Source organism: Indicator indicator, chromosome 2 (assembly GCF_027791375.1).
Source record: "Indicator indicator isolate 239-I01 chromosome 2, UM_Iind_1.1, whole genome shotgun sequence".
Lineage (NCBI taxonomy): Eukaryota > Metazoa > Chordata > Aves > Piciformes > Indicatoridae > Indicator > Indicator indicator.
Window position 1 is genome coordinate 47,359,880 of NC_072011.1, and position 27,451 is coordinate 47,387,330.

At 36.7% G+C, this 27,451-nt stretch overlaps 1 protein-coding gene across 4 annotated transcripts in view; it reads right to left on the reverse strand.

The window, feature by feature from the left end:
• Positions 1 to 9,296: 9,296 nt before the first annotated feature.
• The window catches only part of PPM1B (protein phosphatase, Mg2+/Mn2+ dependent 1B), a 60,056-nt gene continuing 41,901 nt past the window's right edge, over positions 9,297 to 27,451 (reverse strand). For 2 of the 4 annotated variants that reach the window (XM_054392127.1, XM_054392099.1), the window contains exons 4-6: positions 22,768 to 22,879; positions 18,952 to 19,009; positions 11,568 to 11,915 (exon numbers count right to left, since the gene is read on the reverse strand). In XM_054392127.1, the coding sequence (XP_054248102.1) occupies positions 11,610 to 11,915; positions 18,952 to 19,009; positions 22,768 to 22,879 (476 nt within the window). In that variant the 3' untranslated portion in view covers positions 11,568 to 11,609. Of the gene's footprint in view, positions 10,084 to 11,567; positions 11,916 to 18,951; positions 19,010 to 22,767; positions 22,880 to 27,451 lie in introns of those variants that run through there. The other 2 variants (XM_054392108.1, XM_054392118.1) reach the window with 2 other exon arrangements.

Sequence of the window (27,451 nt, forward strand, 5' to 3'; positions counted from 1 at the left end):
CAGGTGGAGAAAGGGGCCAGGACACAAAGCACAATCACTTGACCAAGCAACTCTTCAGTCACAGCCTTTGCGTCTCACATTTGTTTTAGTACTGTGATACATTTCTGTCTGTCCCTTACAGAAAGTCCTAACATTTACTTCCATAAGTAGAAAACAGTAAGTCTTACATCCAGAAATGCTGCTGACATTGAAAACGGGGAGAGGGTTACTCCCAGACATGAATGAAACCTGCAGAGAATCAGGGACCTAACTCCACTCCATTTAAGTACTACATCACTACAACTCAAAACACTGTTGAAACTCTGCTCCCAGTTATTTCAGCCCCTCCCTTTTATTTGAGAAAGTAAACTTAATGATGATAATTGCCTACACTTCATCTAAGGATAACAGGGAGGTTACTCTTTGTATGCGTAATTCTTACAACTGATAAAACGCCAATTTAGTAATTCAGCAGTCACAAGTGGAGGGGTTAATTTCCACAAGCATTTCTTATATATAATTATTTCGATGCACAGGCTGGCTAAGGAGTCTGCTGTTTGATTCTATGGAAATGTCAAGTAGCTTGCCAGTTACTCCATACTGTACCTATTACACTGAAAACCATACAGAGGGATGATTAAGCACCCTAATGTGACAAGTGTAGGAAGATGTTTATCGTTAAAAAGTTCTCTTAATGCTTTTTTTATTAAATGGTTTATTACCACTAGAAGTGGTCTGACATAATGCACTTTAAATATAACCTCATTACTTACAAAATCAGGGCCAGCTTTACACCCATGTAAAAAGGCCAACACTATGGTTGTCAATTTTTCCTTAGTGGCTCCCACAAGACTGATGGATAATCTGACCTTTAAAGCTATGTTTCTTTCGGCACTTAGAAAGTCCTTCTTTGACATGCAGGGCAGCCATCAAGAAAGATGCTCCTAAGCAGCAAATTTCTGATGTGGCATCTGCACATCCCTGAGTGTTTGTGCCATTAGCCTGCCGCTTGAAGCCCTAGGGGTTGGCAAAATGTAATTGTGTGGGATGTTCTGATATGGTAGGGTGGGGATTTTGTTGTTTTGTTTGGGGTTTTGTTGTTGTTTGGGGGGGTTTGTTTGCTTGTTTCTTTGTTTTATTTTGTTTGGGTTTTTTTAAATGCTCTTAGTCCACTAATGGACTATGTGATTAAAGGTTAATGGCATTATAAGTGCTGTAATTAGCTCCTGCTTACCTCACCTGGCATTTAAGGGATAGGCCCCTGTCCCCTGGCCCTCAGCAGAGCTGGCTTCTCCCACTGTTTTTAATGAAAACAGTTATCCTTCAATTCTTGCAGTTGTATCCGCGAGAGCAGCAGCATTAAGTCGACTCCTTCTGGATTTCCTCCCCTATTTACTTCAATGTAAACTCCAGTTTGTTGCCTCTCCAGGAAGCTCACAGAACTGCACCCTTCTCAATTTACACTGCTACCGCTCTTCCCTTTACAGCATTTATCCATCACATTTCTGTCCCAGAGAATGTCAACTTTCAAAGAACTTTCTTTTTCAGTCTAATCCTTAAAACCTTTCCTGGTGAGAGACCCAGATCTCTCCCTTGGACGAGATGGGGATGTTCAGCATATTAACTTCTGACAGACTGTTACTGAAGTCTTGATGCCTGTAAGTGTGAGGGTGACTTGATGTTATTGAAAGATCTCTGCAATGGTAAATTCTTAATACAGACAGCACAGATAGCCAGTCCAACAGGAAGCCATGCAGAAGCTCAAAATCAAAATGGCATTGTAGTGCCACCACCACCCTATCCATCCTTTGGCTTACCAAAAGGCAGCATCCCACAGCAAGTCACATCTATCCTTGCTCATCTCTGATAATAATTTACAGTCACTGAATAGTAGCTGAGAAGCAAATTTTGGTCTGTTAAGCAGTTCCTCATGTGGAAGGATGACAGGATTTTCAGGGAGGAGAGATCAGGTATGGAATACTGTGTTCTGCCCCTGATTGCAGGGATGACTGCTGCATGACCACAACTATTGCCAGACTATACAAACTGTCCTGCTTTTCAGAGCTTTCTATACTGAATTTACTCCTCCTGTCTCCACCAGTGCACACAGATAGGACTTCCTGTAACTAATTTGCTTTGTCACACGTATCGAATTGGTGGCAGGTATTTCATGATCAAATCTACTCAGCTTTTGCCCCTCTGAAATAATTTCCTGCTGAAAAAGCTCAGTTCAGACCAGAAAGCTCCAGTATTTCCACAGAAAGGTTCACTCTGCAGTACTGAATCCCAAGGCTTTTACAATGGCCGATTTGGTTAATTTGGTTAATTTTACAATGAACCAACAGAGTTCATTAATTATATATCAGACCACAACAGTCCATCAACAGGAACATGTGTTAGCCTGTAAAAACAAAACAAACCTCAAAACTACCACCAAAAAACCCCCAAACCAAAACACAAAGATTACACCCCCCCACCCCCCCGAAAAAAACCCAAACCATAGAAGGGACTCTGGCCAGCACAAAGAAGCAGTTTTCAAGGATATATGTGCTGTTCAGTGTGGACATAAGTAGCAGAATTTAAATTTCATAGTCACCTGAGTATACAAGGACTGAAATAGAAGACAATCCTCCTTACTTTGTATTAGTTACCAAACCTGCTAAAAATCTAATTCTAAGTACTAATGTCTGCACATTATCTGAAACAAGTTTTGTTTCAGAAGTGTCTGGCATTCAAGCATCAGGGTAAAAATGTTGCTTGGTGAAAGGTGAAAAAGCACTGCCAGCAGTGAATACAAGCCTTCCCATTTTGAACTCAGTGAATCCACTGAACTGCATGGGATCTTCTGGTGCTGTATCTCACATTATGTATCCACATAAAATAGTGGAGTGACAACTATCACAGGGACACATTAATTACCCACTGTAAGGAAAAAAATAATCCAATTTAGAAGTTCCTGTTCACAACAGAGACAGATAAGTCTTGTAAAACTTTATTCGAGTAAAGGGAGAGTCCACAGGACTTGTGGGGAAAGGAATTGTGCCTTTCCCCATTGGCTAAGGCAGTCAGGCTTTACACTCTTTCCCGAAATGCCTACTACATGTCCCCTTTCACAAGTAACCCCCCTGTATCATACATTGTATGTTCATTTAAATTAGGTTCTTCATTTCTCTGAGTGGAGAATATTCAGTAGTCTATTAAGACTTTGCTCAGTCCTAAAAGTTCAGAAGTTCAGGCTGTGTTCAGTGCCTGCTATCTTCAGACAGACCTCTACTGATTTACAGCAAGGTTCAAGGTAAGGTACTTAGCAGAGGCCCTGCTGATTTACATACACATAGATAAGGTGAACTGCCTGGTTCCTCCCTCTCTATTCCAACTCCCTCTTAGCCAATTCCTCCTTTGTAAAGGCACTACACCTCCTTTTAATCCCATCACCACCTTCTCTCCACCCGAAGAATAATGAGTGCCTGTCCTTCATTGTGAGGCACTCTCTCATAGTTCTCATGCTTTTATCTCTGCTATGCTGTCTGGAGTATGTAGTACCAAGTTCACTGGGACTATGATCCACTCGAAACAAAACCAGCTTGCATTTCAAAAACAGATCTTCCAAATATTTGAGTACTGAAGGCTGAATAGAAAGACAGGTGTACAACATATTTAAGTTAGAGATAACATAATACCCATTTTGGAAATTTTTTCCTTCTTTTCCCTAATTTCACCCAGACATTTTTATTTCATGCAGTTCAAGGCACAGGGGCTACTATGATCATATCAGAAGTTACATGAACAAGATAAAACTTCTCTTTACTTTCAGTTCACAGAAGCAGCATTTGAAATATGGTACCTGCATGTAAAAAAATCGCTGTAGTTATTCACACTTGTTTCTCTGTGTTGATTCCTCTCTAATAAGTGAAACGGAAAGTTAAATACAATAATTGTGATCTGTGAAGCAATAGTATGAAACTCACGGTAACGACAAATGGGAATGAAGAGATGAATGTAAAAACGTATTTAAAAAAATTCTCACCAAGTAAAATGAAAAAATGATGTCCACAACAAAAAGCAGAGATGGAGTTTTTATTGTAAAGCATCACACTCAATTACTTCACACACTGTTTGCATTAGCAGAGCATCTCCTATAACTGTTATCATTCTAAATTAAATACCAATTTTGGAGATCTGGAGAAAGTAATTTTGTTTAATTTCATGCATTCTCTGCTCCCCAAACTGACATTACTTTTTAAACACACTAGAAGAAAAAATACATCTACTTTACACACCCAGGCCAAAATTCTTATTGCACTATTAAATTCAGATGTGTTTATGAACGAAGATGACAAGGAAAAAAAACACACACACAACAAAAAACCTCCATAAAAACCAACCAACCAAAAAAAAAAAAACACAAAAAAAACCAAAGCAAACAAGCCTAAGTTCATTCTCCAGTTTCTCCTAAGAACAACAAATATTAAGTACTGTAGATTTGTCCAAGATTAATCAGACAAACCTTTTTGCATGAGAGTAACTTGCCAAAACAAACATTAACAGAATTAATTTGATGGGGATATTGTGATGTTTCCTGACAAAAATAATGGCAAATATCCTTTAAAAGACTTTAACCTCTGTATATTTATTTCAAAGTTTCTGGCTAATGTCTAAATGTTAACTAGAAATTCACACACATCCCCCCAAACTGGCTAAAATACACTGACACAGAGACATGTTTTCACCAGTTTCTCTTATAGCACATTTTCTAAAAAAAAAAAAAAAAAAAAGGACATCCCCCCCCAAAGCAAAAATTAATACTATCGAAAGGACTGTAACACCCTGACACTTTTGGGTACTCTTAAGTTCTGGATACTAACTACTGAAAATACTGTTGTATTTTCATTCAGAATTTTCATTCTATGAATTTCTCTCCAATTTCTTTCACTTAAGCTTTGCAGCTCTTTCAAAGTGACAAAAGTAGAACCCATTTAGTAATTTTTCTGACATAAATTTGCATAGAGGTTCTCTGAACAACTTTGAAGACAGCCTATAACTACCCAACAGAACCCAGAAGTCCCCTGAAAAAGGCCAGAAAAATCAGTATTTCTATACTTACAGATGAGATAAACTTCCAAGATCATCATGAGAGGACTCATGAATTGGAATGTTTCCAGCTTTTTAAAGGTCAAGGGTAGGGTCCTTGTAACACCTAATACTGTTGTAACATAACCTCAACTTCACCACAACTCACCTTAAATTCCAGAATTCTGAGAAAGCAGAGAAACCATTGTAACAGTAATTTCCAAGCCAGATTTGACATAACAGGAGAAATTTCCGATGACATTGTTTCAATGAGTTGCTACAAGTCTTCAGAATGCATCTTCCTACTACACGGTGTTTTTCTTTTATTAGGAGGTCAACTGCTCTCACAGAAAGATAACACAACTGATGAAGGAAGTCCATCCTGATGACTTCAAATCTGATCAGTTTCTGCTAAGTTTTAAAAGCAGGTGTTGATACACTGAGCTGATGTTAATTCACAGTTGCTAATCACCCCAACAGTAAAGTTTTTCTGTTGGATGTTCCTAGTCAAGCTCCATATAGACAAATGAAGACAGGCAGGAATAGAAGCAGGAAGTAGTCATCAACAGAGAAAGTTCTCAGGAATCCCAGTCTGTGAATCCAAGCATCACATCAAATGGACACTTCAAGAATGTTTTTGAAGAAGGACAATTTAAATTGTTTTGAGGAATATGACCTCTCAGATGTAAAAATAATAAAGCACAGCAGCACTGATTAAGGATGTTAGCAGGTAAAGGATAGAAGTGAGAGACAACCTCAAGCAGTAAGCTAAACAAAAAAGAAATGGAGTCATGCTAAAATGCAGAAGTTACTTGTCTTTTGATCAGAGAAGCAGCTAGGTAGGAATACAAAATGGTACAAGGAAAGCATTGTCAGATTTGGACAGCAAGAGTCGAAACAAACATGAGCAGAACTAGATGAGACTGGTGAACAGAAAGTGGTTATGAAGACGTATGAGACATAGGATGGAGTTTATGCTCGACAAGCTATATGCTTACCTGGGTTACATGGCAAAAGTTCAGTGACTTGGATGCTTCTCTGTGGTTTTGCCAAGTTGCTTTCAAGTCTGCAAGCATACCATACTGTTGCTCACCTGCACCTATGGAGCTACCTCCCTCTGACTTAAATTTTACAGATTTTTTTTTAGCTCTAAAATAAAGAGATAAAAGTAACACATCTTCAGCAGACAATCTTTAAACTTGAAATTGGCTTTTTAGCCCTACACAATCCCAAATAGTTGGTAGTAAGAACTGCTTGGCACTGTGGGTTTTTTTGCTAGAACAGACCTGATAACTTATATACTGAAAAGTGGCATTGTTTTTTTGATTCATTTCCCAGAAACAAAATATGCCCACTAAAGCTTAGTTTAATGCTGTAACTACTCTCAAGTTCCTACTCATTTTGATTTCTACTATGAACCTCTAAAGTGCCCCCCACCCCCAAAAAATGAGACACTTTTTCTGGGGCTAATCTTATGGCTGACAGTGTAAGAAATCTGACAAATGAAGCAGCTGACTTAATTCTGCTTTATACATGACACCAAGAAGTAATGTCACCACTAATATCTAGCTTGTGTTAAAAGAATTCGTATCTTATTTTGAATGCACAGGTTGGTTGGCTGCTTTACTCCTACACCAGAATAGCAACATCAGCATCATATTCACATAAGGGCCATGAAAAGTATAGATATTTTAGCCAAGTCCTGCAAAAATTTGCATGCAGGCTCAAACAAGCAAGTGAAGATTCTGTTCATAATGATGAGTCTGTAGTTCATAATGATGAGTCACTGTAGTTAAATGCTCACCTACAAGCCTTTTGAGAAGGTCAGGATGACACCACATATTTGCATTTCTTTATTCCTTATCCTCATTCACATGTTAAATGGAATAAGTTAAACCAAACCTTTATTTTGCTGAAGATAATCAGAGAGCAGATATAAGAACTGACATGGTCTAATTTGTCTCAGTTACAGGAAAAGTCATAAAAATGAAGGGGGGGTGGGGAGAGGGAAGTCAATCAAGCTGAATTGGAGTGTAAGAAAGACCTGAAGTGGAAGAGACAATCCCTACCCTCAGCATTTTATATTAGTATCTTTACGTTAGTTACTTGGAGGCAACATAATTAGGAGAATATAGTTTTAAAATAAATGTTAAAAATTGACAAGTTATGGCACATACATGAACTAATTTTATCAAACATGCAGACCTCTCACACTAAGAATACAAAGTCAACAGCCATAGGATTGTTTAAGGCTGCTGAACTCTGAACAGTATTTTGAATAAACTAAAACCATGATTAGAATTCAGAACCCAGTGGATCCATGAGTGGAAAGTAGTGCTAATCTAGAGACAAGAAGATGTCCTGATTTAGATTTTGTTGTAGCTGTGCAAGCTATAGTCCTTTGGGGGGGAAAAAAAAATCTCTGTATATGCTTCAGTTCTACACAGTATGACTGAAGCCTATGGAGCCCAAGAACCCTTACTAGTGGAATGAGGTATTAAAATTCCAGGTTGTAAGAAAAACACACAGATGCCATGCTCAAAGAATTTATAGGCTTACAGAACTTAGAAACTCAAAAATCTACAGGTTGTTTTCATAAATATACCCATTCCACAGTAGTATTAAGTATTCAGATAGAAATCCTCCATATTACTGACAGTGCATGGTAATAATCTTTCCTCTTTCCCACCCAGCTAAACAACTTATTAGCAAAGTTAGAAAAAAAACCTGAACAACTCATTAAAGGTTTTAATGTGGAGAAATGTTTATCTAACATACTGTTAAAAGGGAACATTTTATAGGGTTAATGTCTGACCTTTAATAAATGAGTTGACAAAAAAAAAAAAGTCACGTTTAATTGGAATTTTTAGACTTTAAATGAATACTCTCCCATAGCTGGAATAAAATTCATTCCAGATGAACTTGGGAAGGGTTTGCTCTAGGAGCAATAGATGTACTCTTGTCTCCCACAGAGAAGTCTGCTTTGAGACATCTGGCTTAATAAGAAAAAAAGCCACATTTGCTATGGAACAAATCTCCAAGACACCTCACAAATCCTATTTTGTTATGTTTTTACATAGGACAATTACATCTGCTTGAAAATATCCTTCTCAAGAAAATATAAAGCATGTCACACTGTTTTAGCAATCCTTTATTGAAGATAACAAGTTGGCTATGTTCACTGTTTTGTATGAAACATCACAATATCATACTGGGAAAGTACTATCAGTACAGGGTTGGACCAGAGCAGACAGTCTGAACAATAAACCATTTTGCATTCTTCATTCCCTATCTTTTAACACCTGCCCACCTCCACCCCCCAAAACCACCCCCCCCAAAAAACCCAAAACAACAACAACAACAACAAAAAAAAAACCACCCAAAAAAAGCCCCCCCCTAAAAAAACCAACAAAAAAACAGTAAAGGGACAAATACCTGTTAACATCATCATTTAGAACACTTTAACTTACAAGGCTAAAATCTAATGAATAAATAAAATATACTGTGGCAATAATTCTCTCTAGACCAAAAAAAAAATTAGGTACACAGTGAATCAAAATTATTGGGAAAGCTCGCCTTCGGCACCAGTATGAAAGAGCGTGTGGTTTTTACAGACTCACCATGAGAATAAAGTTACAGAAAAATACCATGAATTCCATTTCACACAAAACCAGTTGATGACTGTCATTAGCTTAAAACTACACACAAGGGCAATGACATCCTCGCTGAAACACAGTTTAAACAAATAGGAAAATGTTTACAAGGCATCCACAGCATGTAAATCATGTACAGATGGATACATTCATGGTTTCCCCTCCCTAATAGCTTTTATTTTAGATAAATACTTTACTCTTCCCCATTTTCAGCATTTACTGGACTCATTACATGCACAACTCAAAGAAGTCAGAAAAAAAGTCAAAGTTATTGCAAAAATAGAATTAAACTAAGAATCTTCAAGTACCTTACATGACAGCCACTCTGTACCATGCCCATTGCTTATAAAATGAAAGGTCGTTGAACCCATGAAAATATCTCTAATATTTTCTTAATTTAAAATAGATAATTTTAAGTGTATTTATAGTAATCTCAAAGTGATAATTTGAACTTCGAAAATAATGCAAACAATTAAAAATTATACCCATATTACATGAAACTTCTGTAGCTTAAGCTGAAAAAAATCAAAAAAACTATAGAAAACCACACAGAACAAAAAAAATTTACATTATAATAAAGGCAAATTTTCAGCATTCTAAAAAAAACCCTGCAGTTGTGAGAGATGTCAAAGCAAGTCACTAACTATAAATTCATCAGTTTGGTTTTAAAAGATTTTCTCTAGCAAAAGTTTGTGTGTGGTACACATGCGTAAAATTCTTGCTGTTTTTAGATGCCTAGAATCTTCATATATTATTGCCAAATACACTTCTCTTAAAGCAAGCAGTAGGCAACTTATCACAATTTGGACACTGCAGGGGAACCTAAGAGTCTGGCAATACAGGTAAAACTGGAAAATTAAAAATACCAAAAGACATCTGATAGCATATTGCCCAATTAAAATTATTTCCAAGCCACAGAGCTGCAAAGCCTTCCAACTTAGTAAAGTGAAATTTAAGTCATGTATCAAACAATTACTTTGCACACTCTCGTGCTCATGTGTTGCACATTTCATTTAGCCATAGTCTATCTTCAGAGCACACCTACTACCCCATGCATCTCAGGTACACATACTGATCTGCTGGGAGAATTGTTCCTTCTTTTTAAGGGCCAAAGTTCATTACAGATGTAAATAGTACACCTGAGGCTTGTAAAAATACTGTAGTTACAGGCAATGCTAAGAGTGGCAATATCAGAAAACACAAAAATGAACAACTGATGGAAAAATCTAATATCTTTCTGAGCATTTCACAAAATGTTGGAAATCCACCAGAATTTTTCCCTTGAAGAAAACAGATTTAAAAGATATTTTCCCCCTTTCAGAATCAAAAGCATTTTAGTAGATTTGTAAGGCTACCACGGATCTTCTAGTTCTCCAGCACCCTACAGGAAAAGAAGAGGAGAAACATTACTACTCACCAATACAAATGAACACATTTTGTTGCAGTTTGGATTTCAGTGCCATAATTAAGTAGAATAGTAGTGTACAATACATGACATTTTCCCTTTTTTCTGTATCTACCCATTTCTCTACACAAACAGTCTCTGTTCCTCAACTTCATAAAGCAATTTACTTGTCAAAAAATATGAGCCCAGGAAAGCTATTATAGCATACTTAAAACCAAGTATTATCTAAAATGTACTAAAATCATACCTATTAATAGATTCTACATTTATGGACTAATAAATAAAGTCTGTAAAACACTAAGAAGCTCAGCTCTTTGGGTATTCCTTATCCCCAAGAAATTCCCATAGGCTCTTTTTTATTAAGGCAGTGAAATTTGCACCTATTCTGAACAATGATATTTTTGTGCAAGTGCTCTATTATGAGCCAACCACTGTCACAAGAATTAGCAAATTAGTTGCCACCACTGTAAATTCCCAGTACTATCACTGATATACCCAAATTCACATACATACATGTGTTGTACATCAAATGACAGGGAAAAAACTTGGTAGATGGTAAGATTAGGTAGAACAGCCAGTTTATTCCTTTATATGGCTGATGCTTAACGTGAACCTGAGAAATATTGCCCAACGAGAAGATAATGATGAATGTGCCAAACCCAAAATTACTCAAATATTTGTAGAAGTTAATGAACATTCACGAGTTAATATCAGAAGCTATCAAAACTTGTAAGTCATGTCAAAATGATAGCATTTGAAAGGAAGTTTATTACTTGCTTAAAAGAGTCAATATACATACACGTATTATTCACAGCATATTCTTTATTTTCACTTAAACACAAATTCTTAGAACTTGATACTAGGTACTAAATCTAAGTACATTTCATTTCTGGTTATATGTTATCCTGCAACTTGGGAAATAATACAGTCATCTAGAAAATTGGTGTTTATGATGAACAGCAGATACAATCTGAATTGGAAAAAAGTCAAATACATTTCATGAAGAATAAGTAACAACCTAATAAGTAACAGCTTTTGTAATTTAGTTGTAATTTAAACCATACACAATTCAAACACAAACATGCAGCATATGATGTTATGGAGAAAAATTAATTCTATTATCCCTTAATTTGCACAATAGATACAATTAAGATTCAAATTACTTCACAATCAGCAAACATACACCATCAAAATTACTATTTAAGAGTGTACTTAAAAAGTTAAGATTTTTTTTTTCATTAGTATGGCAGATACCAATTGTTGGTGTGACAGGATTTAAAAACCACATGATCTCAAAAGAGAATTTAACTGCTTGCTACACAACAGATGCAATTAATATAGTAGTTGAATGTCTAAGGATAAAAGAGCTTTGTATAAACAATCTGCACAAATAACTAAAGCAAAACCAAAGAGACTTCTAAGGTAGAAGTGACAAATGTTGAGATATAAACAAAGGAAAATACATCAAGTGAAGTGAAGCATTAAATCCACTATGTAAAACATTATGTCTGTTTATCACTCATCTCATTCATCCCTGAATCTTCGTTTGAGCTCTGCGTTTCAGCAAGGTGATTCTCAGATTCTGTGTGGGTGTCTGGTACAGGGTAACTGGGTCCAGCACGAGTATCTGAAGTGGATGCTGCAGTTGATTCAGCAGTGCACTCTTCTCCCTGTATTTTAGCTAGCCTGTAACTAGTCAGCATCTCTTCCAGGAGGTGGCGGTAGTTCCCCCTATGATTAATTCTCATTTGCCTGAGCGCTTCCACCAATTTTCCCTGCGTTCCACATTCCTCGGCTTCACCAGGGTCCTTTTTTTAAGATTCAAGACCCCAAAAAAATCAGCAGTTAAAGTGGAGTATTTTCTAACGACATTTGAAAAAAAACATTTTTTTTCAGATTGAGAAAAACGTCTGCTTTGCTCTATTTGAATATAAAACACCTTATTAGCAGAATGCATCTTAGAACAGTATCACCCATGTTTGTCTATTCCATACAACACCGTAACTTAAGAAGTTATACCTATAAAACGGCATTTTAGTAATTGCAATTTATTTTGAGCCAGAAAGTATCAACACGGTAGCTCCTTCCAATTAACTCTGTGTAGATACAAATTGTCTTTTGATTAATATAACTGATATTCTCCACAACTCTGGTCAGTTGTTAATGCAAAATTTGAGAGTTTAAGCTTCTCTAGCCATCAGGTTAGTATTTTTAATTGTGAATTTCTGCACAGACAACACAGCTCTGTGAAAAACTTACTACAGAAAATAGATAATTCTACCGCTAGCAATTTACTTGAAGCATCACATCAGTATAAAAAGCTCAGTGTTGTAGAAAACAATCCCTGAGATTTTTGCCTGCATGATGCTGCCATAGAATAAACAAACAGCTACCTATCAGCACCAAGAGCAGTGGTGTCTGAACAACATAAGGCACTGTATTTTGCAGATGCTTTCATTGCCTAAAGATATGAACAAGTACAGTAGTTATCTGAAGTCGAAACAACTGAAGCACTCAATCTGAGTAACAAGAACTGATTAAAGAACATTGAGGGTTTTGTTAATTTGGGTTTGTTGGTTTGGGATTTTATTTGTGTGTTGGGGGGAGAGTTGTGGGGGGTTTGTGTGTGTTTTTGTTTTGTTTTTTGGGGGGTTGCTTGGTGGTTGTTTTTTTATTTTGTCTGCTTTTCCCTTCTAATTTCAACTTTCAAGTGCTACAGGAATACTGTTGCTTTAAGGGAACAGTACCTTTTAAATTACTAATATCCAGCAAGTTATCAAGCTAGACAAATGGTACCTGTCTCTAGAAGCTGGCAGACTGGCAAAATCCAGACTGTCTTGTTCTCATGCTGACCTCATTTTTGAAGTTGTCAAGTCCCAAAACTCCATGAACTACAAGTATTGCAGTCACTCATTTACAAGCTTGATGGCAGGATTAAGACAATATCTTGGGTTCAATAAGATTTTGGATGCTGTGATATTGCTGGAATAAAAGCCCTGAGACTGATTGGCAAAGTCTAAGATAATAGTAGGACAATTTTACCACAAAAGTTAATGGTACTGCATATAATGCTATCCTTTAAAATTTAGTTTTTTGTATAGATGGACATATTTCCGCTGTGGCTTTCTGGTCTTAGTTCGAGATATTTTGACTCTCCTGTAGTAGTAATTTCACATTCAGATAGCTGTTTAAGAGCAGAGTGAGAAGCAAATTAAAGCAGGCAGTTTTCACCTAAGAAATGGGACTTCAATATGCCACAAGTACCACATATCAGTGAAAGGGCATCAAGATGATGCTACAGATGTATCCTGTTTCTTAAGTTTTGGGGAAAAAAAACCCTATTCATCTAGCTAATCTAAGAAGTCGACTTTTTTAAAGTTCAGAGCACACCTAAATTCCGTACTTCTCCATCTTCATCAGTTCTGCTCTGTGGCTGACATAAGCAATACACACCCTGAACCTCCCAATTTCAGAATATTCTGATCTTTAAAAATTCTTTTGCCAGACTGAAGCAAGTGATTTTGCTCCCATGCAATGCTGAAGAGTAAGAGCAACAAGCAACATAATAGCAGCCTTGAGACTCCTTATGCCATTCAAATGCTAGTAGGAATCAAAGTAACAGTGGTGTTAGTGTTTGATATTCTAACTCACAAGCTTGCTTTACTTGTGTTTAATGGCAGGCTGGTTTGTGCTTCCTTCATCTCCCTCAGTGCTAGCAGACAAGAAACCCCACAGAAAACAGTAGGACAGAAACTGCCTCTTTTGTATCCTATACACCACCTATACCCTGTAACACTGATTTATCTCTAATGATGTGTGGCTAGAACAGGTCCCTGAAAACTGATTACTGATCAAGTTAGCATTTGTCCACCTTCATGTTCAAATTCAACTTAGTGCAACTGACAATAAAAAAATAAAACCAAAACAACAACCACCAAAACCAGACAAACTTGTGTTAGCTATACCTAACATGAGCATTTACAATTTTTACAGATGTTCTGCTCTGTTAAATTAGGTGTATAAAAAAAAAGGTTGCTATGTATTAGGGACAGGATTAACTGCATTTAAGGGAGTAAGAATTTTGTCCATTAATATTTTAAAAATTATCTGTAGTAGTGCTTAATGATACATGATTTGATTTAGCAAAATGCCAGTATAAGTCAGAGAGAAACCTGACTGGTTTCAAGCATTACACTCAAATGCAGCTTTAAACAAATGTCAATGAAATGATTAACAGAGGTCCTGTAATATTAACATTGTTGCTTGTGTTCAAAGATACATACACAACTAAGTAGCCTAATTGATCTGTGGCCTCTTAGTCCTAGGAACACAAAAATAGTCAAAGTAGTAAAGCCCTTACAGGAAGAGTAGCATTTTAAAATGGTAACTAGAACAAGGACTCAGTGGTACCAATTATTTCACTATGAAGAAGTCCTTTCAAAATCCCTTTAAAGATCTGAAAGCACTGCCATGGTAGGGCCATGTCATGGCCCAGTATAAACCCAGACAGGCCTCAAGATGTCTAGACAAGGTCCCTTTCTTTCCCCTTCCTCCTGCAGAAAGACAGGACAAGGTGGGAAAAAGAACAAAGGGGACAGGACTCCTGCCTGTCTGGTAAACAAGATGTTTATCTGGGTGAGAGCACGTAAGCTGACCACTGTTGCCCCAGAAACAAGGTTTTGTTTCTGCCTTTTATGGTTATAGCCTAGCAGAACACCTTTCCATCGGGCAGCCACGCATTAGCTTCAGTGCCCCACTGGACCAACCAATCTCTGGCAATTTGTATGTAAACAAGTGACTTGGTAGTCACCCTTGCCTTGCTCAAGCCTTGCTCAAGCCTTGCTTCAAGCCTACTTGGACCCGTCTTGTAGAAGCTGCCTCAAGTTGCCCTGCCCTGCCTCGAGTGCCTGGTCCAGAGCCTGGGATAAAGCCACAAGCCATACGCAGCAAGCCGGAGAAGCCACGAGCCTAGAAGCCAGATCCACCTAGCCTGCTTCCCCTTGCCACTAGAATCGTGCCGTGCCTCAGTTTACCCAGAAACCAAGCAAGCCTGTCGCGAAGAGCATCATTAACTGCCCACTGTCCTCTGAAGCCAGATCAGCCTGGGACCACGCAGTAAATTCTTCTTGCCGGCAATCTACCATGCCCGCGCTGTACAAGAGCACCCCAAAGATAACACACCAGCAGCAGCATCCCCCATGTGGGTAAAACCTGCTGTGAGTAATTAATTCATTGTCCCTTGGGTGTAAAGGTTCTTATCGAGCCTCCACTCCGCTGTAATTGAGTGCTATCTGCTCTCAGGGATCTTCTCTTTCCAAGTTATTGCCTCCTAGTTTGCATAAAATTGTTTGCATTTTGCCCTAAGACTGCATATTCCCATTGTAAATATATATTCCAACCGCATAACGATCCTATTTAATGAGTTTTGGCAATTTTCATTAATAAAGGGTTAATATTTTTATTAATACCAGTTTGCCATATTGTTTATTATTGTTGTGAGGGTAATTAATAATATCCCCCTTTGTGACAAGCACGAAGGCACAATACATAAGATTTCTATGATTTCCACTCGTAAAGGCACAAGCCACCAAATTTATAGCAGAAGTTCCTTTACTGAAACACTGGCAAAGTTATTCTTGGTGAGCCCAATACAGAGCTCTCCACTGACTGGATTTATGAGATGACTCTGCTGAGATGACTAAAAGAAAGAAAACTTATAACTTCTGTACCCTGAAGCCATACTAACAGTCTGTGAATACTGCTTTAGTAAGGATTCTTTCGCTCCTGAGTCTTTTGCGTTACACAACTACTCCTTATTTAGGCTACGTGTTAAAAATTTTCAGAAAATGCATGTGAAGATCTTTAAGAAGTTACTCTACCATCACTAGCTTTGATAAAAAAAAAAAAATCTACACACAACACTAACTGAAATTTTTACAGCACTGAGTAAGTGTGATGCTAATTAGAAAAAGATACCATGTTTTTATTGATTTATATACTAACAACTTACATGCAAAGCTATTATGATCCAGTTCACAGCAATTCAGGTAAAGTAAGTTGTTCAATGCTGAACAGTAAATTCTTTAGAAGGAAGTCATGGTCTCAATTGCAAAAGTTGATCTGGTTGATTTGGGTGGTTTTGTGGGCTTTGGTGTTTTGTTTTTAATTTTTACTTGTGGATTAATATTTTAGTAATTATCAAGGTGGAAAATAAAACAAATGAAAAAATATTTTAAAAAAATGATGTAAGGGTAGAACCATCAGATGAAGATAACTGCCACAGGCAGACTTTCCAGTCAGTACCAGCAGTATTCAGCATCATGCCCAAGCTCTGACAGACATGTGTACATGGTTAATTACACATAAGGAAAGATTTCCAAGTGCAAGTGAGTGCACCTTTGCGGCCTGCAGACTCAGCATGTGTCTGCAGTTCATGATTTTTCATATGAATCTGCTCTTGCTTCATCCTAGTTCAAACACAGGCATTATTAACTACATTTTGGTCTCACCCGGAAGTGTCATCCTTGGGATGTACTGTATGTTTCACAGAACCACTATGGTTGGAAAAGATCTTCAGTATCATCAGTTCCAACTCTACCAGAGCCACTACTATGCCATATCCTTGAGCACCTTCCTACTTTTGCTTCCTGTTTAAATATGAGACATGCAGCAACAGTACCATAGTGTGTAGACGTTGTGCGGTTCCTCAAAAGGAGAGTCCACATTTTCCTTCCCCTTTACCCTCCCAATGCACTAGAGTGTTCAGTTCAAAAGACTGAGATCACTATGTATATACCTGCAACTAAGTAATACTAGCAAGGATATCCTGTTCTCATCACCTCAGAGATGAAAGATAAAGTAATCCACTTCACGGATAGTAAGATAGCAATTCCTGATTGTGGAGGAAGTGCAAAGAGGAATTGCATCCTTCACCCAGTGGCACATTCTCATCTCAAACTGCTCTGGACCGTAATACTTAGGATGAAGAGGAAAAAAGGTATTGACTGACAAATGACATTTACCTCACCACAAGATCAAACTAAAGTTTAGTTTATTGTATTCAAAACACATCACCCATATCACTATGGAGACTTGCACTAAACACCAGCAGAAGGAAAATTTATGAAGTAAACTGGAATGTATTGCTCACATTTCATATTCAAGAAGACACATTACATGGACCCAAAGTAACTATCCAAGGCAATAAAGGTCAAAGCTGTTAATGGTAATAAGAGTTAAATCTATATTCTTTTACATGCAATTTGCACATTTAGTTAACTCATTCAATTAAGTTATAATGGAAAATGTGCAAAAATTTCCTGGAAGTAGCCAATACATGAAAGATGCTATATTTTATGTTAGGACTTTTATCAAGCTTGCATAGCTATTGCAAAGTAAGTTTGGACATAGAAAAGATGCATCATAAATGCAACTATGGCATATGATATTTCTAGAAAGTCACCATGAGACAAACTAAAGTTTTGGTTTTAGAAAAATAAAACCAACTTACACCACCTATGGTCTAATCGTCAAATAAGCCCTTTTCACCAGTAACTTCATTGCAAAACAAAATTATGGCTAAATACAAAAAGCAGTAGTGGGCTGATAAAGGTACAGTGTCCTGAACTACTGAAAAGGCAGAAAAGATGAACACTAACTTTTTTTGGGGCACTGCTGCACAATTTGTTGAAAATTAAATGGAAAATGTATACTCCTAATAAAGTCTTTAAAAAGGAACAAATCCTAAAACACAAGAGATCTGCTCTATTTGTTCTCTTAATAGTTGCCCCTTCCCCCTACAAGCTTTCTAGCTTAAGAGAATAAACAAACTATAGGGTAAGTAACAGAAGATGACAGTGGAAAAACAGTTTTTGTGATGAGATTGCATTTACATTATCAAGGTGCACAATAGAGCATTTCAAAGTAGTTAGAAGTTGTCATGTCTCCAACACTGTTATTATGACGACCTGACTGAGGAACTTGCAGTCATCTCCCCAGACAAAAAAGTATGACAAGGGATTTACTAAAAGGTGACTGGTACCTTCACAGACTAGTTTACATAGACTGTACAGCAAATGACAATGCATGTAACAAGCGGTGATGTTATTTATCAGTTCTTCAGTTTTCCAAAGATTTTTTTAAAACACATTTAACCACAACTGATATAACACTAGTTATTATTCTCTATACAAATATTAAGGAATGACGTAGTAATCAGGTTTAAAGTTACAGTAAACTGTATTTCAACACACCATTTAAAATTCAACTTATCAGGAACCAGGCAGAAGAATGTAAACTGCTTTAGAAATTAAAACTGAAGTAAACTTAAATGTCTTCACACTTTCCTTTGATCACTGCACATAGGATATTTAAGGATAGGACACACTTAAGAAAAGTGGTTAATATTAGCATCAATATTTTTCATTGTACCAAGGTCCTCTACACAAGAGAGTAAGAAGTGTTTGTGTCCTCCTCTAGTAGATTTCTGGACTCCAGACATAATAGCTAGTTAAGTAATGAATATGCTGACCATAATTTTTTACTATAATAACCTATAATTCAGAAAAACTCCGCAGTGTTGCTTCACAGGTTAAACTGAAAAAAACCCCAGTAATTAATTGTTTAAAAACCTAAAAACGTATTTCAGAATTGGGTGTCAGTTTGCTGTCTGAGGATGAAGCTCTATATGGGATCCATCCAAAACAAGGTCAAAATGAACTGTCTGCTACAATACGTATTTTGTGTTCACAACATAGTATTGGCAATAATGTACATTTCTGCTTGTTGTACAGCACTTCAATATTCTCATACAAAAAAAGCTGTAGCAAAAAATTGGGAACTTACCCCCTCATTCTCTCTGTGTGGATTCAGCCTACTATACACAGCTTCGATAATATTACGCCTAAAAAGAGAAGTTTAAAAACATTAAGCATAACAAAGGATTTCAAAGCACTGAGAACTTTAAAAGTTTGAGCACAGTAGTTAACTTCAAAGCATCTAAGGTGCTTTGCCTTTAACTTGCCTGTTAAAAAGATGAAGTCTGCTAGCAGTGCTGCTACTTCACTTTGAAAATGATGTTTGGGGATTTAGCAGTAAGTCAGGATTTGTAAAGACTTAGAAGCAAAGCAAAAACCAATTCTTACCTCACCCTCTCTATTGTCTGCTTTTTCACATATTTAGAAGTTACAGCTATATAGTTGAGTTTTGGCAAAAGCAACACTTAAAGCTATATTTTGCTGCTTTTCTTGCCCTGTTTCCAGATGTGAAACTTGAAGACAGTTGCATTTTTCCCCATTTTTATTACATATGCACAGGTCTACATACTTTGAAGCCTGGTGCCCAGAGTATATGACCTCTAAGAAATGTTGACTACTGTCTATTCAGACTGTAGAAATTGAAACTCAAATACCACTAGCTAGACTTCTTTTCTGGCATTGCCATAAGGCCACACCTTCACAGGTGTGTGAAATAAGCACAAAAAGTATCTCAAAATATAAACCCTCAAGTATAACACACTTATGAGGGGAAAATGCTGCCTTAACATCTTCAAATCATAGTAATAATTGGGAAATGTTCAGACAAGTATAATAAATATCAAAGTTATTGACAGCTTCAACAAGAAAGAACTGCTACATGAACTAACACTCTCAAGTTTTGAAGTGGTCACAGTCTAAAAAATTATGTCTTACACAATACAGACAAGCATTGCTGACTCTTCCAAACAAAGAAACTAAGGCAGCAGATGAACACAGCAGCAAATGCCCCAAAAATATAGTGATAGCTCTTGATGCAAGAGAACTTTCTGCTCCGGAATACTGAGCATGTCAGAAGTTTAATGAGGTTCCTTCTAAACATACCTAACTTCATGGAAAAGAAATTAAGTCACTAAATACATAAATTACCTCAAGATCAGAAAGTACCTCAGCTGTAAAAAGCTGAAAACCAAAATAATAATCAGAGAAAATATTTTACATTTTTTCCTAACTTTATAGTCTTCCCTAGGCATCTACTTTCAGCTATCCTGTGGACAGAACACAGAGCTAGATCAATTCCTAATCTAGTATGACAAGGTTTTTATGCCCACACTATGGAATAAAAAGCACATTTTAAACTTCAGAATAGCTCAGTTTTTGAATGAAACACTGCACGTATATCCACTTCCAATAGAACAAAATAAATTAGGTAAACTCAGTAAGCAGTGTCCAGCATGAAAACACATTTTCCTGTCATGGTTCAACATTTAAAACAGTACCTACTAAAAGAACCAATTCTGGGAGATGGTTCATGGACCAGTGAACACAAGGGACAGTTCAAACCTCAGGATGTCCACTGATCTACAGCACTGCAAAGAAAGCACGTGCTCATGTGTTCAGAGGCAATGTATGTCAATGATGAAGTCCACATTTATCTAGACACACCACATCAAGACAAGCAGAAGGCAAGCACAACAGGCACCTGACAACTTGAAGCCTCAAAACAGTGGTGTATATGCCAGTTGTGCTGTTCACAAAGGTTCTGGGCTGTGTCTGAATGAGGACCAAGGAAGTTCAGAATTAAATTGACAGTGACATTTGCAAAAATTATGTATGATATGACAAGTCTATTAAAGAACAACTTCAGTGGCACAGTTAGTCAATGCTTTAAGAAGAAATTTAAAGGGTTGCATTGCTGAGCTAGCATGGGACCATCTGATGGAAGATTCTCCTACAAAAAAAAAGTTACCGAAAACACCTAAGTCAGTCCAAGAAAGGCTGCCATAGAAACAGTCGACATGCATCACAGAGGATTTAAATCAGACTTAAAAGACAATCCCTTGGGAATTTTCCATTATTTTCAATTAACGTATCTTTCTTTGAACAGTGTATTTCTCTGTTCTTTATGGGAAAACTCAACAGTAAGATGCTGAGTGGAAGTATTAATGCTCAAGTGACAGGGTAGCTTGAAACTTGTTTTCTTCAGCAACAAATGACCATTCTTTTGGCAACATCTGAAGTTACAGGGGGATTCAAGTCAAGCCTAAAATAAGTCTTTGAAGAGTAAGAGTGTAAAGGATAATACGCTACCATCAAGGGACTGCAGTAGCACTGACAGATCTCCAGTCAACACTTCTATAAAAGTGAGATGCTTGAAGGAAAGATACAACACCAGCAGAAGGGGAGCTACCTCAGAGGTTCCCAAGGGTTGCAGATATACTCTACATCAAGGTAACGCGACATTGCATTTCTCCATCTCAGACATACTAAAATAAGGAGCAACTAGAATTGGTACTAAACCCAAGGATGTCAGCCACAAATAAAATTCTGCAGTTTGTCAGAGCCAGGTCTTGGAGTTTAAACAGAAGGACAAAGTGTGAATTCTTCATGTCTTGGTAACATCACAAGAGAAAGATCTTGAGACAAAGACTATTCTCTTGTTAGGACAAAAGTTTTAAATTTCATAGTATATGGGGTTGGATTGTGTGGTCATGCTTTTTCAAAACATACATTCAGGAGCTCAGTCCTACAAGTTAAGTACTTCACTGCCTGTCTTTATCCTAAGTTATCATTTTTCTTGGATAATAAATACTCTTTAAAAAACCTGCAGGTACACTTCCTGTCAGGTTTCTGTAACAGGACTTTAAAAAGCAAAAATTAAGAGAAAGACATCAAAAGGCCAATTCTGAACCTAAAACCCTTAAAAATGTATCCTGGGTGACAGCAAACTAAAATAGAATTTATATGCAAAGTTTCCAGAATAATGAAGCAGTACATGATGTGGTTATTAATGAGCAAAACAACAAAACACACTAAGTCCTTCAGCAGCTGGGAGGTGCTAAGAACATACAGATACTTTCAAGGCTATAAAAAAAAAAAAAGGCAATAAATAGTGCTCATTAATGAGTATGCACAATTAAACAGATGTACACACAAATGCTTAGAGGACAAGACTCCATAATTTGAAATATACAACAATTCCAGCAACAACATGACCTATGCCAGGGAGCAATAATGGGTACCATTGTTTGGAGGATTCTAAATTAGCAATTGTTCATAATATCCTAAATCATGTTCATTAACATCCTTAAGTTATAGGTTGCTAGAATATCAGCATTAGTCTTCCTAGGGAAAAAAACAAAACAAAACAAAAACAACCAAACCAAACCCCACAATATAATTTCTGAATGTTAACTCCAATTAAGTTTTAAAATGCATATCCTAGTTCCATTTCTTTCTTATATGACATTCAGTTTAATACTAAACAAATAAAACCAATTTTCTTACAGGAATGACTGCTGAACAGGCATGAAATTAAACTTGGATGCTAAGTGGTGGCAGAAACACAAAATCAGGAAAACAACTGGTATACTCATACTCCATTTAGATTACTGACAGTTCCTGAGAAATGTGAAGCAGTGAAAAAGCCAAGAATAAACTGAGTTGAGGGGTTTTGTGGGGGTGGGGGCTTGGCATTTTTGTGGGTTTTTTTGCCCACCCCCAAACCCCTCTTGTGTGTGTGTGTGTGTGTTTTGGGAACAGTGACACAACGTTTATGTAGCACAAAATCTAAGCTAGTTGACAATATAAAAACTCGTTTAACTATTTGAATAAGAAACCTTTAAAACATTTAAATGAAAGTACTTCTTTCAGTGAACTAAGCAGTTCAAGAAACTCCAGTACTCACTTGCCAGCTAAACCACCTCCTGGTGGTAAATTAGGGATATTCTCCGCAGTTAAAATACGAATAACATGAGCAAGATCAGGCATTCCTTCTTCACCCGACTTTTCCATTATTTCTAATTTAAAAAACAGAAAAAGCCCTTGGATTACTGAATTAACACCACTCATCTCTTAAGATACCAAAATACAAAATACTATCCCTTTTTAACAGAGATGTTATGAAAAAGTTATATGTAAACAAAGAAACATTCCTAAAGTTTGGATGCACATTTTTCATGGTGGAACACAGCTATTCAAATTCATAGCCTGCCTTTCCAATATGTTTCTAGCCAGCCTCTCTCAGAGAAATTCCGAATCAGACTGTGAACTGGATAAAATAGCCTGTTCTCTTGGAAGAGAAAACAAATGCGAGCCTGTTTCAGTTACCTCCCTGTTGCACTGCAACATATACTCAGGATGTTACATGCCATAAAGCCAAAGCTTCCCAGGAATTCAGTCATAATTCCTTGTGAGTAACACCATGTGTTCTCAAAGGCCTGAATCTCCACGGCATAAACACTAAGACCATCATTTGATAAAGAAGCACATATAAGGGCCCATTATCACTCCAGTGGCCAAAACCAAACGTAGAACTGACAACAAATAATTTATAATATTTTTGCTTTGAAAATGGAATAACATTTCATACAAGTCCAGTGCTGGTACATGCTTCTACCTTGGAAAAAAACTGCCTAAACTGAAGTAAATCTTCACATGCTCTTATCCATCAAAGGTGCTTTAAGGCAAATATGCAATAGCTGCATATACATTCACATAAGCATAAGGCTACCAGCTTCCACTATTCAATCTCTATTCAACTACTGCCACAGGAGATAAAGGTTCAGTAAGTTATCTACTAATTGTAGTTGTATAAATTGGTCACATTTTAAAGAAATTACGTTTTGGTTTTTTTTTTTCCCCTGAATATCAACTGAATTAAGGAATGTACTACCATTTCCTGTAGTCATTGTTGTAGATATAAACTCTTTGACCCACAAAAGAATTAAGAAGAACGAATCATCTCGAATATCCTAAAAGTACTTACCAGTCTGCATCTTTACAACTATTTGAAGATAAATAAATCACTTCAATTTCTTCAAATAAATTATATTCTGGATGTCTGATTCGGAGCCTGCGACTAAAGGCAGAAGCAGGCTAGAGACACTTTTCACTAGACCAGGTTACTCAAGGGCCTGTCCAACCTGGCCTTGAACACTTTCTGGGAGGGGACATCCACAAGTTGGCCAGATAACCTGTTCCAGTGTCTCATCATCCTCAATGTAAAGATTTTTTTTTTCTAATAGCTAGTCTAAATCTACCCTCCTCAAGCTTCAATCCTATCCTTGTCCTATCACTACAAGCACTTGTAGATAGTCTCTCCCCAGATTTCCTCTGGAATTTACTGGAACTGACCATCTCCTTTTCCTTTTCCTGATATAGGAATTAATAACTTCAACCAGAATATGTCCCCTCTCTCTGGGAGGGAGAAAAAAAAAATAAAAGGGCTTCCTAATAGAAAATCCAAGAATAAAGCAAATGACTAAGGGTGACCTTTTCTCATTACACATCAGTTAGCCAATACACACTGTGGATTTGTTTGACAAAGGCAAATAAAGAAAGAAACCAAATGCTTTTCAGAAACAGATTTACAAGGTTTTCACCTTTATTTCTAGAATAAGAATAACACTGCAATTAGTTTTTCTTCTCCCTACAGAAACTTTTGTTTTTGCTAGTAGTATTAAATGTTTAAAGAATTATTTCCTGATATTATCATATATGCAAATCTACGAAAGTCCACTATGAAGTCTACTATGTGACTTCCAAAACAGTTTTCACTAAAAGCCTAACACTTAACTCAGTTTGAAAATGCAGATAAAATTTAATTTCTATTATATACAACGTAAGTCTTCACCCAGACAACATAAGAATTTTCTGTTTCAGCTATAAGATTATGACAAGCCAGTTTTATATACAGTACGTAACCCAAATGTGTTAAATGTTCCATCCAACTCCACTGCTGAGACTGATTAAACCTACCAAGAACACACATCCCTATTATCGATTTGGAGAGTTAGTGTGTTTTGGTGGGTTTTGGTTGGTTGGTTTTGACTGCATACCTGATACACCCTTTGAAATTAACTGAAGCATATCATAGAATCTAATAGACTTCTGTCCTAGTTTTGGCTGGGACAGATTACTTAATCTATTCTTCCTAGCAGCTGGAGAAGTGCTGTGTTTTGGACTTAGATTGAGAATCATGTTGATGTTCTGGCTGTTGCTGAGCAGACCTTACATTAAGTCAAGGACTTACCAGTTTCTCATGCTGCCCTGCCAGTCAGGAGGCTAGAATGTATACAAAGCTATGAGGGAATGCAACCAGGACATATAACCCAAACTGGTCAAAGGGATATTCTGTACCATATGATATGGTCAACAATAAAACTGGGTGGAGTTGGGTCATGGGGGTATGGCAGCCTGCTGATTGAAGACTGGTTGGGCATCAGTCTGCCTGGGGTAAGCAACTGCACTGTGAATCACTTGTTCTGTGTATTTTTTTTTTTCATTTTTATTTTCTCCTCCTTTTCGGTCCTATTAAATTTTTAGCTCAACTGAAGATTTTTACCTTTTTTTCCTGATTATTTTTTGACCTCCGTCCCACTGGGGCAGGCAGGGAGGAGTTAATGGCTACACAGTGTTTAGCTGCCTGCTATGTTAAAGCACAACAGAGAACATAAAGTAGCATTTGAAAGCAGCAGGAAAAGACTGACAATAGCATAACTTCCGTCCAGTATCTATATAACTTTTAAAATTCACCAATTAAATAACTCAAAACAGAAGCACAGCTGTGCTCATCATCATAAATGACTCAATCTCAAGCTACTGGCTACAATGTCGTAAGTATTTCAGAATACTCTTGAACTGACAGCTATGGAATGCAGTTATTCTACACGTTGCCAACCTTGAAACCCAAACTAGGACAAGAGCTTTGGTACACAGTTCTTCCACTAAAAATATCTGTAAACTATCAACTATTTTGTCTTTTACTAACTATGTTAAAACAAGAACTCCATTTTGGTATTAAAACAATAATTCTCTTTTAATAACTCTGGAAATACCTTAAGGAATAACTAGTAACTCATTGTACAAAACTACAGGATTTCAGCATTACTTGTGAGCTGTTAATTCTTTAACAAATAATGTTCGTGTTAAATTATTGTGCTCAATGTCCATTTTTGATAGCAACAGTCATCATCTAGTCTGGAATTTTCAACATTGTATATATTGAGATTTTGTAGTAGATTTACTAATCACATGCTGTAACTGAACGCAGATTCGTTCTGCACTGCTTAGGTTACCAAATTCAGACCTTAAACAGCAGAACTACAAATACATTGTAACAAATACAAATCCTTGAAGAATACTATCCTAAATGCCAACTATATTGAGAAAATATCTAAAGAAATACAGCTTCTGTTTTTTGAAAATAACTAGCAAGGATGATCAAACCCATATTATCAACATCACAATATACCTACCAGGATTTAAGTTTTTAGAACTAAAGGCATCTTAAACCTTTCAGGAACAGCTCTTTTATGCACTGTTCTCCAGACTACACTTAGTTTAAAGATGAATGCAAAACTGATTACGGCAGTTGTCCTTTCCTGATCTAAAAAGGACATTCTCACCTTCCAAAACTTCTCCTTACTACTCCAACATTTGAAATTATTTGTACAGATGACATATCCCCCCTTAAAGCTAAAGCTATTTCTGCTCACAATTTGAAATTTAAATGAACCTACTTTTTTAAAAGAATACAACATCTCTCCCAATTATTCTTCTCATGCTGCTTAGTGGTTTGAAACATTAAGACTTCTCTGTATCATTTCCAAACTCAATAATAATACTAATTGCAGTCTTACTTTTTTTTTTTTTAATTAAGGAGATGGTGTCAAAAAGACAATTTCATGGAATTTATTATGAATGCAAAAATTTATTACAAAACAGGTAAATATTTCCAGTTCTTCCAAAGTCCTTTATTTTCTCTACTTCTTGACACGATTTCCACAAATACGATAACTCTCATTCCTTGCCAAATACTTGACATTTAAAGGCCTTATACTTTGTCCAATCATTGGAACACAGAATGACACAAGGAGCACATTAAAAAAAAAAAAAAAAAAAAATCAAGAGTTGAAGCAACAGAACTCCAAGCTCTGAAGCTGTTAATTTCTCTGGAGCACTTAAGCTTAGCAACAATTTTGAGATACACTCAGAACGCCTCTACATCAGTTCAGACTACAAAATTTTTTTTATGGTATGTGCAACATTTGGTAAATATGACAACATAACTAAAATACATTCCTGTTAAAAAGATATTTTGATATGTCAAAGTAGTACCTCAATCATGTTACAACACTTGCATTGTTACTAGCAAATAGTGCTTCCTACATCATTCTTAGTTAAACCAGTCAGTGATCGGAATTTGAAAGCTTTTCTCTTCTTAATATTCTCTTATGAAAGCAATAAAATGCACTGCAGTTCCATACATTTTTCACCTATTTGCTAATTGAGACAAGAGACACCAAAAAGCTGAGAACACTAACCAGTCACCACATGTGCACACCTGACTGATGTCAGTAAAGGTAACT